The 13,409-nt window shown below is 40.5% G+C and overlaps 1 protein-coding gene across 5 annotated transcripts in view; it reads left to right on the forward strand.

The window, feature by feature from the left end:
• SNX6 (sorting nexin 6) overlaps positions 1-13,409 on the forward strand; it is a 48,773-nt gene that overhangs the window by 29,416 nt on the left and 5,948 nt on the right. For 3 of the 5 annotated variants that reach the window (NM_001244216.1, XM_084966287.1, XM_084966284.1), the window contains 4 exon segments: positions 1,356-1,395; positions 6,015-6,101; positions 12,585-12,744; positions 12,827-12,912. In NM_001244216.1, the coding sequence (NP_001231145.1) occupies positions 1,356-1,395; positions 6,015-6,101; positions 12,585-12,744; positions 12,827-12,912 (373 nt within the window). 5 annotated transcript variants of the gene reach the window in all.

A 13,409-nucleotide genomic window follows, 5' to 3' on the forward strand; every position in this document is an offset into this window, starting at 1 on the left:
AAGCCAAGTTTTAATCTAGCCATAAATAATTTGTTGCTTCTGTAATGTTGTTTAAACCCAGCTCTTCATTGAAAAATATTTTTTAATAAAAGAAAAATAATTCAAAGATATTTTTAAAATTTTAAATGGAAAACTACTTTCATAGTCCATGCCTTTTTCTAAACCACATCCTTAAACTTAAATAGGATAAGAGTATATCCTGCCTCAGTAGATGTGTCAGATCCAATTTTTCAACAAAACAAGGCACCATAGTGTACACTAATTAACATACTGCCTTCCCAAAGAATTAGTTCTTAAGTCTTTGATAAGAAGGGAAATTGTGAATCTTGTCATTTGTGACAAAAGCCTGTCAAAGAAATTTATTTTTAATGAAGTGAAATTCATAAAATTTATTTTAGCTTTCAATAGTATTTTCCCTAACCCAATTATAATGTTATCTATAGTTGCGTATTTTACATAATGTCTTTTATTAGTTTAGCATTGGGATATTTTAGTTGGTGTCAGCATTTGAGAGAGAGGTTTTATTGTTTTGCTTCTTAGGGCCACGCCTGCAGCATATTGAAGTTCCCAGGCTAGGGGTTGAATCAGAGCTGCAGCCACTGGCCTATGCCACAGCCACAGCACATCTGTGACCTACACCACAGCAGATGGCAACGCTGGATCCTTCACCCACTGAATGAGGCCAAGGATCAAACGCACATGGTCATGGATACTAGTTGGGTTCATTATAGCTGAGCCATGACAGGAACTCCAAGAGATAGGTTTTTTCATTAAAAGTCAAGGTGAATTCTGAGATAAAAATAGAGATTATTCATTTCTGGAAATTCCCAGTGGGTTAAGGATTCCACGTTTTCACTGCTGTGGCTCGGGTTCAGTTCCTGACCTGGCAACTTCTGCATGCCACTAGTGTGGCCAAAAATATTTTGAAACATAGCTATATCAGATAGCTTCAAGAATTCTTCCAGCTAGAGTGTTTTCCTTTTAAGTCAGCTTTTTGTCTCTTTACATGTGATTGTTGTATACTTTAATAATTTGAGGGTATAGGCTTTATTTAGTATTATGTGCCATATTACTAAAGAATATCCAGACACATTTTTTAAGTTTTTAATGTATGGGACTGTTACCTTGATATGGGAAGATTTTCTGTGACAATATGTTACAATGAATCTGTTATGGGTGGGCATATAGAGAGATTTTTGTTGAACTAAATGAAGTTTGCAGTGAACAAAACCATTAAATATCTGTGAAGAGATTAAAACATTCATTGTTAATATGATTTGGGCCATAGTCTCTGAACATTTGAAATAGGAAATTATTTCTAAGATAGCTTATGATGAAATATTTTTCCCTTTCAGGTTTTTTCTTAAAGTTTCAGAACTGTTTGACAAAACAAGAGTAAGTACTATTAATTAACCTTTGGGAATCGAAATCTCTATGTATAGTAGTGTTTAACTTTATTGAGGAAGATGAATTATACTCTAGAAGGATAAAGAGGCAGATTTAGATTTGAAAATACGAGAGTTTTTTAAGAAACTCAGTTTTTGTTATTGCATTTTGGTATATGTATAAAAGCTCATATTCTTGATCAGAAAATTTGTTCATTAGGAGATTGGATTTGTTTTTATGAAGAATCATCTATCCTGGAGCTTTGTAAGCTAAAAGAAAGTCTTGGATTCGTTGTAACTTTACCAAGCATTACATTACTTTCAATCCCCTCATGACACACTGGTTTAAAAGTGAGTTATAACAATATAAGGCAAGTATACAACCACAGAAAACTTACATTCATAGTAGTAGTAATTTAATACTGATGTAGTCTTGGTTTTCAGGAGTCATATTGTTTATGGTCATTATGATCATTAAAAAATATTTAACACATTTGGAACTTCCTGTCATGGCACAGCAGAAATGAATCTGACTAGTGTCCATGAAGATGCGGGTTTGTTCCCTGGCTCCACTCATTGGGTCGGGGATCTGGCACTGCCTGTGAGCTGTGGTGTAGGTCAAGATGCAGCTCAGATCCCACGTTGCTGTGGCTGTGGTGTAGGCTGGCAGCTGTAGCTCCAGTTTGACCCCTAGCCTGGGAACTTCCATCTGCTATGGGTGCAGCCTTAAAAAGCAAAAAACCTTAACACTTTAATCAGTCAACAGAGTAGTGAAAATATTTATTAGATGTTTAGTGGTACTTAGCTTAGAGTGGTGTTGGCTAGTCCATTGTAGAAATCTGATTTCATCATGACCTTGTCAGTTGAATTATGTGTAGTAGAGACAAGTGGAAGAAAAGGAGATATTCTCTCACGAAGGAAAAAGTTCTTAAGTATGTAAATGTTATACTGGGTCGGTATAGCCCATTATTCTGCTTTTGATATTTGTACCAGTGACGGTTTTCTGAGAAGATGCAGTTGTTGTATTTATGTGCGTGTTTACATCAAAAGAATAGGAATCATTCTTAAAATAGCCTTATGTGTCAGTTCTTTCAGAAGCAGGTGTTGGGATTTCCTGTTGTGGCTCAGTGGTTAACGAATCCACCTAGGAACCATGAAGTTGCAGGTTTGATCCCTGGCCTTGCTCAGTGGGTTAAGGATCTGGCATTGCTGTGAGCTGTGGTGTAGGTTGCAGACTCGGCTTGGATGCTGCATTGCTGTGTCTCTGGCATAGGCCAGCAGCTATAGCTCCGGTTCGACCCCTAGCCTGGGAACCTCCACAGGCTGCAGGAGCGGCCCAAGAAATGGCAAAAAGACAAAAAAAAAAAAAAAAAAAAAAAAAAGAAGCAGCAGCAGCAGCAGGTGTTAAGTTGGGATTAGATGTACAAGGGATTTATTGTGAAGAACAAAGAGGTAGGAGCAGGAGTAGACAGGAGGAGGCTTCAGATCACAGTGCAGGTCTGCACCTGCGAAAGAAGAGGAGGAGGAAGGAGGGCTGGGTAGAATGAGGTTCAGAGCATAGCACACTTCTAAGAAAGCTTTGTCTGTGTCAGAGGGACCTCCCTGAGCCAGAGCTGCCCGTTAGAGGAGTTGTGCATCAGGCAGGAGTGAGCTGGTATGAGGGCCTGTGCTCTGTCATTGGCTGGGTGCAGTGGGGGCCAGGAGGGGAAGATAGAACATAACCTTGCTATGAACATGGTTCCAGATCCAGAAGTATTGCAGTTGGAGCTATAAGTCAACTATGCTCCTTGAAGCAAGCATTTCTCATGAGGAGATCTGGGTGATACTTTTTTTTTAGCCCTGCAATTCTTATTTCCTTTAGTAATTGCATGTTGTTCTGGTTATTATTGCTGTGTAACAAACCACCCTAAAATCTATAGCTTTAAACAGCAGCCATTTTATTATGCTGGTGAACTCTTTAGTTCAGGAGCTCAGAAAGGACACAGCAGAGATGGTGGTGGCTTGTCTCTGATCTAAGGTGTCTAAAGCCTCAATGGGCAGGGGATAGGAAGGCCAGGGCCTGGAATCATCTGAAGGCACTCGTGTCTGAGGATTGATACTGGCTATCAGCTGGAACTTCTGCTAGGGCTATTAGCTCTAACACCTACATGTGGCTTTCCATGGAGCTGCTTAGACTTCTTCACAGTGTGGTAAAGAGATTCCAAAAGCGAGCATCCCTAGTGATGGGAAGTGGAAGCTGCTAGTTCCATAAAGGCCTGAGTCTGAACATTGGCATAGCCTCACTGGTGGTCTTAGACCCCAGGTTCAAGGAGAAAGGACACATACCCTACTTTTGTTTTTTTGCTATCTATTGATTGATTGACTGATTGATTGTCTTTTTGTCTTTTCTAGGGCCGCACCTGCGGCATGTGGAGGTTCCCAGGCTAGGGGTTGAATCGGAGCTACAGCTGCCGGCCTACGTCACAGCACAGCAATGCCAGATCCAAGCTGCATCTGCAGCCTATACCCCGGTTCACTGCAACGCCAGATCTTTAACCCACTGAGCGAGAACAGGGATCGAACCCACATGGTTCCTAGTCAGATTTGTTTCTGCTGCGCCACGAAGGGAACTCCACATACCCTACTTCTTAATGGAAGGAGAGGAACTGTATTTAAAAGGGCCCAACAGAGTTCCTGTTGTGGCCCAGAAGAAATGAATTTGACCAGCATCCATGAGGACACGGGCTTGATCCCTGGCCTTCATCAGTAGGTTAAGGATCCAGCACTGCCATGAGCTGTGGTGTAGATCGAAGACATGGCTTGGATCTGATGTTGCTGTGGCTGTGGTGTAGGCTGTTCTACTGGTAGGCATTTGGATAGTTTCTAGTTTGGGTCTCTTTACAAAGAGTACTGCTTAAGACCATTCTTATCTTCATCTGAACATAAATGTGCATTTCTGTTGTGTGTATATAACTAGGGGGGGACCTGGTAGGTCATAGGCTATCCATGTGAAAATTTTTTGTGGATACTGCAAACTGTTTCCAAAAGTAATTGTACCAACTTACATTCTCACTAGAATGAATGTGAGCATAGGGCTGCTGCACAAAGTTGTAATATTTGGTATCTTTTTTCTTTTAGTCGTTCTGATGAATATGTAGGTTTTTTTTTTAAAAACTTTTTATTTTCACAGCAATTTCAGACTTACAGAAAAGTTGCAAGAATAGTACAAAGAATTCCTGCACGTGTGTCACTCAGATTTTTTAAATATTAATATTTGCTACATTAAATTTCTTTTATTCCAAGTACATATTGTTTTTTGCCCTTTGTTCACATCTCTCTCTCTTTTTAAAAGAGAAGAATCAATTTTAATATGACAATACAATTATGTTATCCCCCTAGTGTCATCAATACCTAGTGTATAGACATTCCCAGTTGTCTCATAAATGGCTTTTATGGTGGACGTTGTTTGAGTCAGGATCCAAACAAGGTTCCCATGTTGTTTGGGAGCGGGGGGGTTATGGGTTTTTTTGTCTATTTTTTAGGGCCGAACCCGCAGCATATGGAGATTCCCAGGCTAGGGGTCCAGTCAGAGCTATAACTGCTGGCCTATGGCACAGTCACAGCAACGCCAGATCCGAGCTGTGTCTGAGACCTATACCACAGCTCACAGCAACACCAGATCGTTAACCCACTGAGCGAGGCCAGGGATTGAACCAGAAACCTCATGGTTCCTTCCTAGTTGAATTCATTTCCGCTGAGCCACAATGGGAGCTCCCCTTGTTGTATTTAGTTGACAGTACATTCTTCTTTATCCTCTCTCTCTTTAGACTGAATGAAGAGTTCTTATCTTTTTAGTCTGACATGGCTACTTTCCAACTTCATCCCAACTCAGACTAATACCCACATCTGTTTATTACTCTTTGGTCTCTTCAGGCACATTTTGTTAACCAGAAAACAATGTCAAAACATTATCTGCAGCAGGAGAATTGGTAGTCTACTACTCTCGCCAGCCTTTATTACTTTATAATCATGTGTACGTAGCAGTTGCTGTTGAAATGAATAGAGAGAAAAGAGAAGTGAAACTGAAAGATGATATTGAAACTCATTACAGCCAAGAACTTGAGTCAAATACAGAGTCCTGTAAATTCACTAATTTCGTTTGATCTCATTTTTTTTCTATTCGTTTTTTGTCAGTTACAAAGAAAAGTAACAGGCCAATAGAAGGAGGGAAGGAGACTTAGATTAAATAGGAATTGATAACTATAGTTACTTTTATAACCTTGTGGGTTTTTTTGTTGTTGTTGTTGTTTTACAATAATTAAGAAAACACTGAAAGTTCCTGTTGTGGCGCAGAGGAAACGAATCCAACTAGTAATCATGAGGTTGCAGGTTTAATCCCTAGCCTCTCTCAGTGGGTTAAGGATCTGGTGTTGCTGTGAGCTGTGGTGAGGTCACAGATGCAGCTCGGATCCTGTGTTGCTGTGGCTGTGGCGTAGGCCAGCAGCTACAGCTCTGATTTGACCCCTAGCCTGAGAACTTCTATATGCTGCAGGTTCGGCCCGAAAAAGCAAAAAAAAAAGAAAGAAAGAAAGAAAACACTGGATGTAGTATATAAAGATTGATTAAATCCCAGTTTTTTCCCTTTTTCAGAAAATAGAAGCACGAGTGTCAGCTGATGAGGACCTCAAACTTTCTGACCTTTTAAAATATTACTTAAGAGAATCTCAAGCTGCTAAGGTAATGTATTCATTGTTTTTAAAAAACGGTCTGTTTTAGGAGTTCCCGTCTTGGCTCAGTGGTTAACAAATCCGACTAGGAACCATGAGGTTTCGGGTTCGATCCCTGGCTTTGCTCAGTGGGTTGAGAATCCAGTGTTGCCATGAGCTGTGGTATAGGTTGCAGATTCGGCTTGGATTCTGCTTTGCTGTGGCTCTGGTATAGGCCAGCAGCTACAGCTCTGATTAGACCCCTAGCCTGGGAACCTCCATATGCTGCAGAAGTGGCCCAAGAAATGGCAAAAAGACAAAAAATAAAATAATAAAAAATGGGCTGTTTTATAAAAAGACATCATCTCTTTAAAGGCTGTTAGACTTTAAGGTTGTTTTTTTTTGTTGTTGTTGTTGTTTTTCTTCTTAGGGCCAGACCTGTGGCATAGGAAGTTCTCAGCTAGGAGTCAAAACGGAGCAGCAGATGCCAGCCTACCCCACAGCCACAGTAACACCAGATCCAAGCCACATCTGCGACCTACACCATAGCTCTTGACAATGCCATGAGGCCAGGAATTGAACCCACATCCTCATGGATACTAGTTGGGCTCTTAATCTGCTGAGCAACAATGGGAACTCCACACTTAAGATTGTTAAAGATGATTTATCTCTTGATTGGTATTTGTTTTGTTTTGTTTTGCTTTGTTTTGTTTTGTTTAAACGCCAGATGCTTTAACCCAGGAGAAGCCAGAGATTTAATCCACATCCTCATGGATACTAGCTGGGTTCATTACCATTGAGCCACCACAGGAACTCCTGTCTCTTGATTTTAAATTATATTTTCCAGCGTGAATTTTCTTTTTCTTCCTTTATAGGTAGTTTGTAGGTCAGGGAACCTCACATAGAAGTTTTCTCTAAACTTCTGATACAGTTTGGAACTTTTTTTTTTAGTTGAATTTGGTATATTTAACCAGGTAAAGTGCCTGCAAAAACAAAAGTACAGCTAAAGGATTCCTAATTTAGTTTATCTAAGTCCTCTATTGAAGGTGAGAGAACCATAAAATAAGGATTTTTTTTTGTTTTTCTTTTTCTTTTTTGGCTGCTCCCAGGCCAGGGATCAGATCTGGGCCATAGCTTTGACCTAAGCCACAGCTGAGGCAACACTGGATCCTTAGCACACTGCGCCAGGCTGAGGATTGAACCTGGGTCCCAGCACTTCCAAGACGCCACCAATCCCGTTTTTGCCACAGCGGGAATATTTTAAGGCTTCTCAAATTTCTTTTTGGAAATCTGTGTACAGAACTAAAACTCTTACTAATCAAATAAAGTGTTTAGGTGTTCTCTTATGGCGCAGTGGGGTAAGGGTCCAGTGCTGTCACTGCGGTGGCTTGGGTTGCTGCTATGGTGCAGCTTTGAGCTCTGGCCCAGGAACTTCCCTGTGCCTTGGCATAGCCAAAGAAAAAAAGATAAGTGTTCAACAAAAGTATCTAAAAAGCACTGAGAACTTAGTGGCTCAGATATGCCAAATTCTGTGTTAATTTATGAATTGAGATGTTATACAGAAAATTCCCATCTGAACAGTGGTGCTTTGAACACTTATTCCTTATCAAATTATAAATAACCCTTTTAACTTTGAGGACTTAAGTTCTTACAGATACATTGTCCATATCAAATTATTTTAAATCAGACTATCTTATAAACTATTTACACTGGATGAGCAGGGATAAAATTAATTTACTTTTGAAGATTTTAAATTTATTGTTTTATTATAATGTATAGTTGTCAATAGATAAGTTTTTAGAACACGGCTTTAAAAGTAAATCCAGGAGTTCCTGTCATGGCTCAGTGGTTAACAAATCCGACCAGGAACCATGAGGTTGCGGGTTCGGTCCCTGCACTTGCTCAGTGGGTTAACGATCCGACGTTGCCATGAGCTGTGGTGTAGGTTGCAGATGCGGCTTGGATCCCGCGTTGCTGTGGCTCTGGCGTAGGCCGGAGACTATAGCTCCGATTCGACCTCTAGCCTGGGAACTTCCATATGCTGCGGGAGCGGCCCAAGAAATAGCAAAAAAAGACAAAAAAAAAAAAAAAAAAGGCTAAAATTAAAACATTCTGGCAAAAATTATAGCAATGGGGAATTCCTGTCATGGCTCAGTGGTAATGAACTCCACTAGCATCCATGAGGACTCAGGTTTGATCCCTGGCCTCACTCAGTGGGTTAAAGATACGATGTTGCCGATGTTGCCTTGAGCTGTAGTGTAGGTTGCAGGCATGGCTCAGATCCCGAGTTGCTATGGCTGTGGAATAGGCTGGCAGCTGTAGCTCCAATTTGACCCCTAGCCTTAAAACTTCCATATGCCGCCAGTGCAGGCCTAAAAGTAAAAAAAAAAAAGAAATTATAGCAACTGGAATTGTCACACACCGTTAGTGGGACCATGATACAATACTTTGGAAAAGTTTTGCAATTTCATAAACAAACATACATCTACTATATGATCCAGTCATTTTAGTCCTAGGTATTTGAAACTATGTGTTTCCACAGATGTTCATAGCAGCTATATTTGTGATAGCTGAAAACTGGCAACAATCCAAGTGTCTACCAGTGAAGCGGTGGATGGATAAACAGATTGTGGTATATTCATATAAAGGAATGCTACTCGGCCAATAAAAAGGAATAAACTATGTATGCACACAACAAAATGGATTACTCTCAAGATAATTTTGCTGAGTGCAGAAGCCCAGTGATAAAGACTTTAGTTCACAATAGCATTCACTCTTGGTCTTATACTTTCTTGAGCTTCGGACACATGTATAATGACATGTATCTGTCATTAAGTATCATACAAAATAGTTTCACTGCCCTAAAAATCCTCTGTGCTCCAGCTATTCATTCGCCTTCCTCCTATCCCCCATTGATTTTGTAATTTCCTTCCCTAGTTTTTTTTTTTATTTGGTCTTTTTGCCTTTTCTAGGGCCGCTCCTGCAACACATGGAGGCTCCCAGGCTAGGAGTCTAATCAGAGCTGTAGCTGCCGGCCTACATCACAGCCACAGCAATGCAGGGTCCAAGCTATGTCTGTGACCTGCACCACAGCTCATAGCACTGCTGGATCCTTAACCCACTGAGTGAGGCCAGGGATCAAAGCCACAACGTCATGGTTCCTAGTCCAATTCGTTAACCACTGAGCCACGACAGAAATTCCTGCCTTCTCTAGTTTGCCTTTTCATATAGTTGGGTCTTTTCACATTGGCTTCTTCACTTAGAAATGTCCATTTACGGGAGTTCTCGAGGCTCAGCAGAAACAATCTAAGTGGCATTGATGAGGACATAGGTTCAATCCCTGACCTCGCTTAGTGGGTAAAGGACCTGGCCTTGCTTTCAGCTGTGGTGTAGGTCGAAGACTTGGCTTGGATCTGATGTTGCTATGGCTGTGGTGTAGGCCAGCTGCTACGGCTCTGATTTGACCCCTAGGCTGGGAACCTCCATATGCCGCAGGTGCGGCCCTAAAAATAAAAAAAAGAAATGTGCATTTACGTTTCCTCTAAGTCTTTTCATGGCTTGATAGCTCATTTCTCTTCAGCACTGAATAACATTCTTTTGCCTTGATACACCAAGTGTATTTATCCTCCTGAATATGCTGACCTACCGAAGGGCATCTTGGTTGCTTCTAAGTTTTAATGATTATGAATAAAGCTGCTGTAAATATGGTGTGCAGGTTTTTGTGTGGACATAAGTTTTCAACCCCTTTTAGTAATAAATACAAAGCAGCACAATTGTTGGATCATTTGGCAAGAGCGTGTTTAGTTCTTCCAAACTGTCTTCCAAAGCGGCTGTCTCACTGCATTGGCACCAGCAATGAATGAGAGTTCACCTGTTACTTCACATTCTCACCAGCATTTGGCATAGTCAGAATTGTGGATTTGGGCCATTGTAACAGGCTTGGAGTGTTATCTTGTTTTAATTTGCTTTTCCCTGATGGCATTTGATGTGAAGCATCTCTTCACAAGTTTATTTGCCATCTTTGTGTTTTCTGTGGTGAGGTGTCTGGAGTTTGGGGTGGGGAGGTTGTTGTGGTTTGGGGTTTTTTCCCCCACCTGCAGCATATGGAAGTTCCCGGACCAGGGATTGAACCCAAGCCACAGCAGTGACCCAAGGCACTGCAGTGACAATGCCAGATCCTTAATCCACTGCACCACAAGAGAACTCCCTGTCTGTTTGGGGTTTTGGGTTGTTTTTTTTTTTAAATATTTATTTATTTGCTTTACAGGGCCGCACCTGTGATATACAGAGGTTCCCAGGCTAGGGGTCTAATCAGAGCTGTAGCCACCAGCCTACACCAGAGCCACAGCAACGCAGGATCCGAGCCACGTCTGCAACCTACACCACAGCTCACGACAATGCTGGATCCTTAACCCACTGATCAAGGCCAGGGGTAGAACCTGTGTCTTCATTCATGCTAGTCAGATTCATTTCTGCTGAGCCACAACAGGAATCCTTGGTGGCTTTTCTTGCAGCAGAAATTTTTAGTTTTTTAGGGGTTTTTTGACCACACCCTCAGCATGCAGAATTCCTGGGCCAGTGATCAAATCCATGCCACACCACAACCCAAGCCACAGCAGTGACAACACTGGATCCCTAACCTGCTTTAGCTACCAGTGAACTCCAAGAAATTTTTATTTTTAATGAAGTCCAACTTATCAATTATTTCTTTCTTGGATCATCCCTTCAGTGTTCTATCTAAAAAGTCATCAACAAGCCCAGGGTCATCTGGATTTTCTCCTGTGTTTTGCATTATACATTTAAGTCTGTGATCCATTTTGACTTAATTTTTGTGAAGGATGTAAAGACTGTATAAATTCATTTATTTGCATGTTCACATACAGGTCTCAGCACCATTTGTTAAAAAGGTTATCTTTTCTCCATTGTATTACCTTTGCTTTTTCGTCAAAAGATCACTCATATTTGTGTGAGTCTAGTTCTAGGCTCTCATTCTGTTCTATTGATCTGTTTGTCTGCTTCTTCACCACCACTACACAATTGCTGTAGCTTTGTTCTAAGGCTTAAATGAGGAAGTGTCAGTCTTCTGACTCTGTTCGTCTCTTTCACTATCATCGTGTTAGTTATTCTCTCTCATTTCCCTCTCTGCACAAACTTTAGAATCAATTTGTTAATGTTTACAAAATAACTTGTCAGAATTTATAGATCAATTTGAAAAGAACTGATTTTGACAATATTGAATCTCCATCCATGAACATGGAATGTCTCTCCATTTATTGAGTTCTTCTTTGATTTCTTTTATCACAGTTTCATAGTTTTCCTCAAAAGTTATGCATACTTTGTTAGATTAATACCTAATTATTTCATTTTCTGGAGTACTAATTAATAATGGTATTTTTGTTGGTGTTTGTTTGTTTTTTTTGTCTTTTTGCCTTTTCTTGGCCTGCTCCCGAGGCACATGAAGGTTCCCAGGCTAGGGGTCTAATCGGAGCTGTAGCCACCGGCCTACGCCACAGCCACAGCAATGCGGGATCCGAGCCGCGTCTGCAACCTACACCACAGCTCACGGCAACGCCAGATCCTTAACCCACTGAGCAAGGCCAGGGATCGAACCCTCAACCTCATGGTTCCTAGTCGGATTCATTAACCATAGAGCCACGATGGGAACTCCCAATAGTATTGTGTTTTTAATTTAAAATTTAATTGCTGAAATACAAGAAAGCAAGTTTCTTTTGTTTACTGTTATCTCCTAAAACTTAATTATACTCATTTATTAATTCAAAGAGTTTTCTCTTTGTAAACAGCTGTGTCATCTGTCAAATGAGAGTTTTGTTTCTTTCTTCCATATCTGTTTACTTTTTTCTTTTTGTCTTTTTAGGACCAAACCCATGGCATATGAAAGTTCCCAGGCTAGGGGTCCAGTTGGAGCTGAAGCTGCTGGCCTACACCACAGCCACAGCAATGCCAGATCCAAGCTATATCTGCAACCTACACCAGAGCTCATGGCAACACCAGATACTTAACCCACTGAGCAAGGCCAGGGGCCAAACTTGCATCCTCATGGATACCAGTTGGGTTTGTTACCACTGAGCCACAGCAGGAACTCCCTGTATGATTCCTTTTTTTAATGAAATATTTGGAATAGGCAAATCTGTAGAGACAGAAAACAGATTAATGGTTTTCTGTGGCTGGAGGTGGGGGTATGGGAGGAAATGGAGAACAACTGCTAATAGATCTGGATTTCTTTGAGTGATGAAAATGTTTTAAAATTGATTATAGTGATGGTTACACAACTCTGAGCATACTACAAACTACTGAACTGTGCACTTTAAATGACCTATATGGTGATGTGAATTATATCTCAATAAAACTGTTACCGAAAGCCCTTTAGAAGAGTAACTGACATGTGGCATTCACTGTATATGTGTTAGCTCTGATGATGATTGGGTAGGGGTGGTTGAGGGTAACTGCTAGAAACATGCAGCATTTATTACCGTGAAGCATACTGTTTTTATAGGATCTCCTCTATCGAAGATCTAGGTCACTAGTGGATTATGAAAATGCTAATAAAGCACTGGATAAAGCAAGAGCGAAAAATAAAGATGTTCTGCAGGCTGAAACATCCCAACAATTATGTTGTCAGAAATTTGAAAAAATATCTGAATCTGCAAAACAAGGTACTCTTATAATAACCTTTAATCATAAGGCATGTTTTAGACTGTTATGTAAATAATTAATCCTAATTTGTTTTGTTCACAGAACTTATAGATTTTAAGACAAGAAGAGTTGCTGCATTCAGGAAAAATTTAGTGGAACTGGCAGAGTTAGAACTGAAGCATGCAAAGGTAGTGTCATATTAAAGATTTAATAATTTAAGTGACTTATAATTTAAAAATAGACAGTCATGAAACCTTATAGTAATTTAAAAAATAGAGATTCTTAGGAATTCCCTTGTGGCACAGTGGGTTAAGTACCTGGTGTTGTCACTGCAGCAGCTCAGGTCATTGTTGTGACACGGGATTGATCCCTGACCTGGGAACTTCCATATGCCATGGGCACACACACACAAAAAAAGGAAACAGAATCTTAAAAATCTTCCTTACTAAAAATGCCACATAAAATTGTATTTCAGCATTTGCCATTTTTTGTCAAAAGGACTGAAAATTTTAAATGTATTCAAAATTCCCCAGGAACTCCCTTAAGGCACAGCAGGTTAAGGATCTGGCATTGTCACTACTGTTACATGAGCTCAATCTCTGGCCTGGGGACTTCTGCATACTTGTAAGAAGATAATTTCATAACTGTAGCCAGGCGCAAAGTCATTTGTCATAGTTCTGATACT

The sequence above is a fragment of the Sus scrofa genome, chromosome 7 (genome assembly GCF_054392235.1).
Source record: "Sus scrofa isolate SSC_HxYL_T2T_F1_AM1 chromosome 7, Sscrofa_HxYL_maternal_Yorkshire_Landrace_v2.0, whole genome shotgun sequence".
Taxonomy (NCBI): Eukaryota; Metazoa; Chordata; class Mammalia; order Artiodactyla; family Suidae; genus Sus; species Sus scrofa.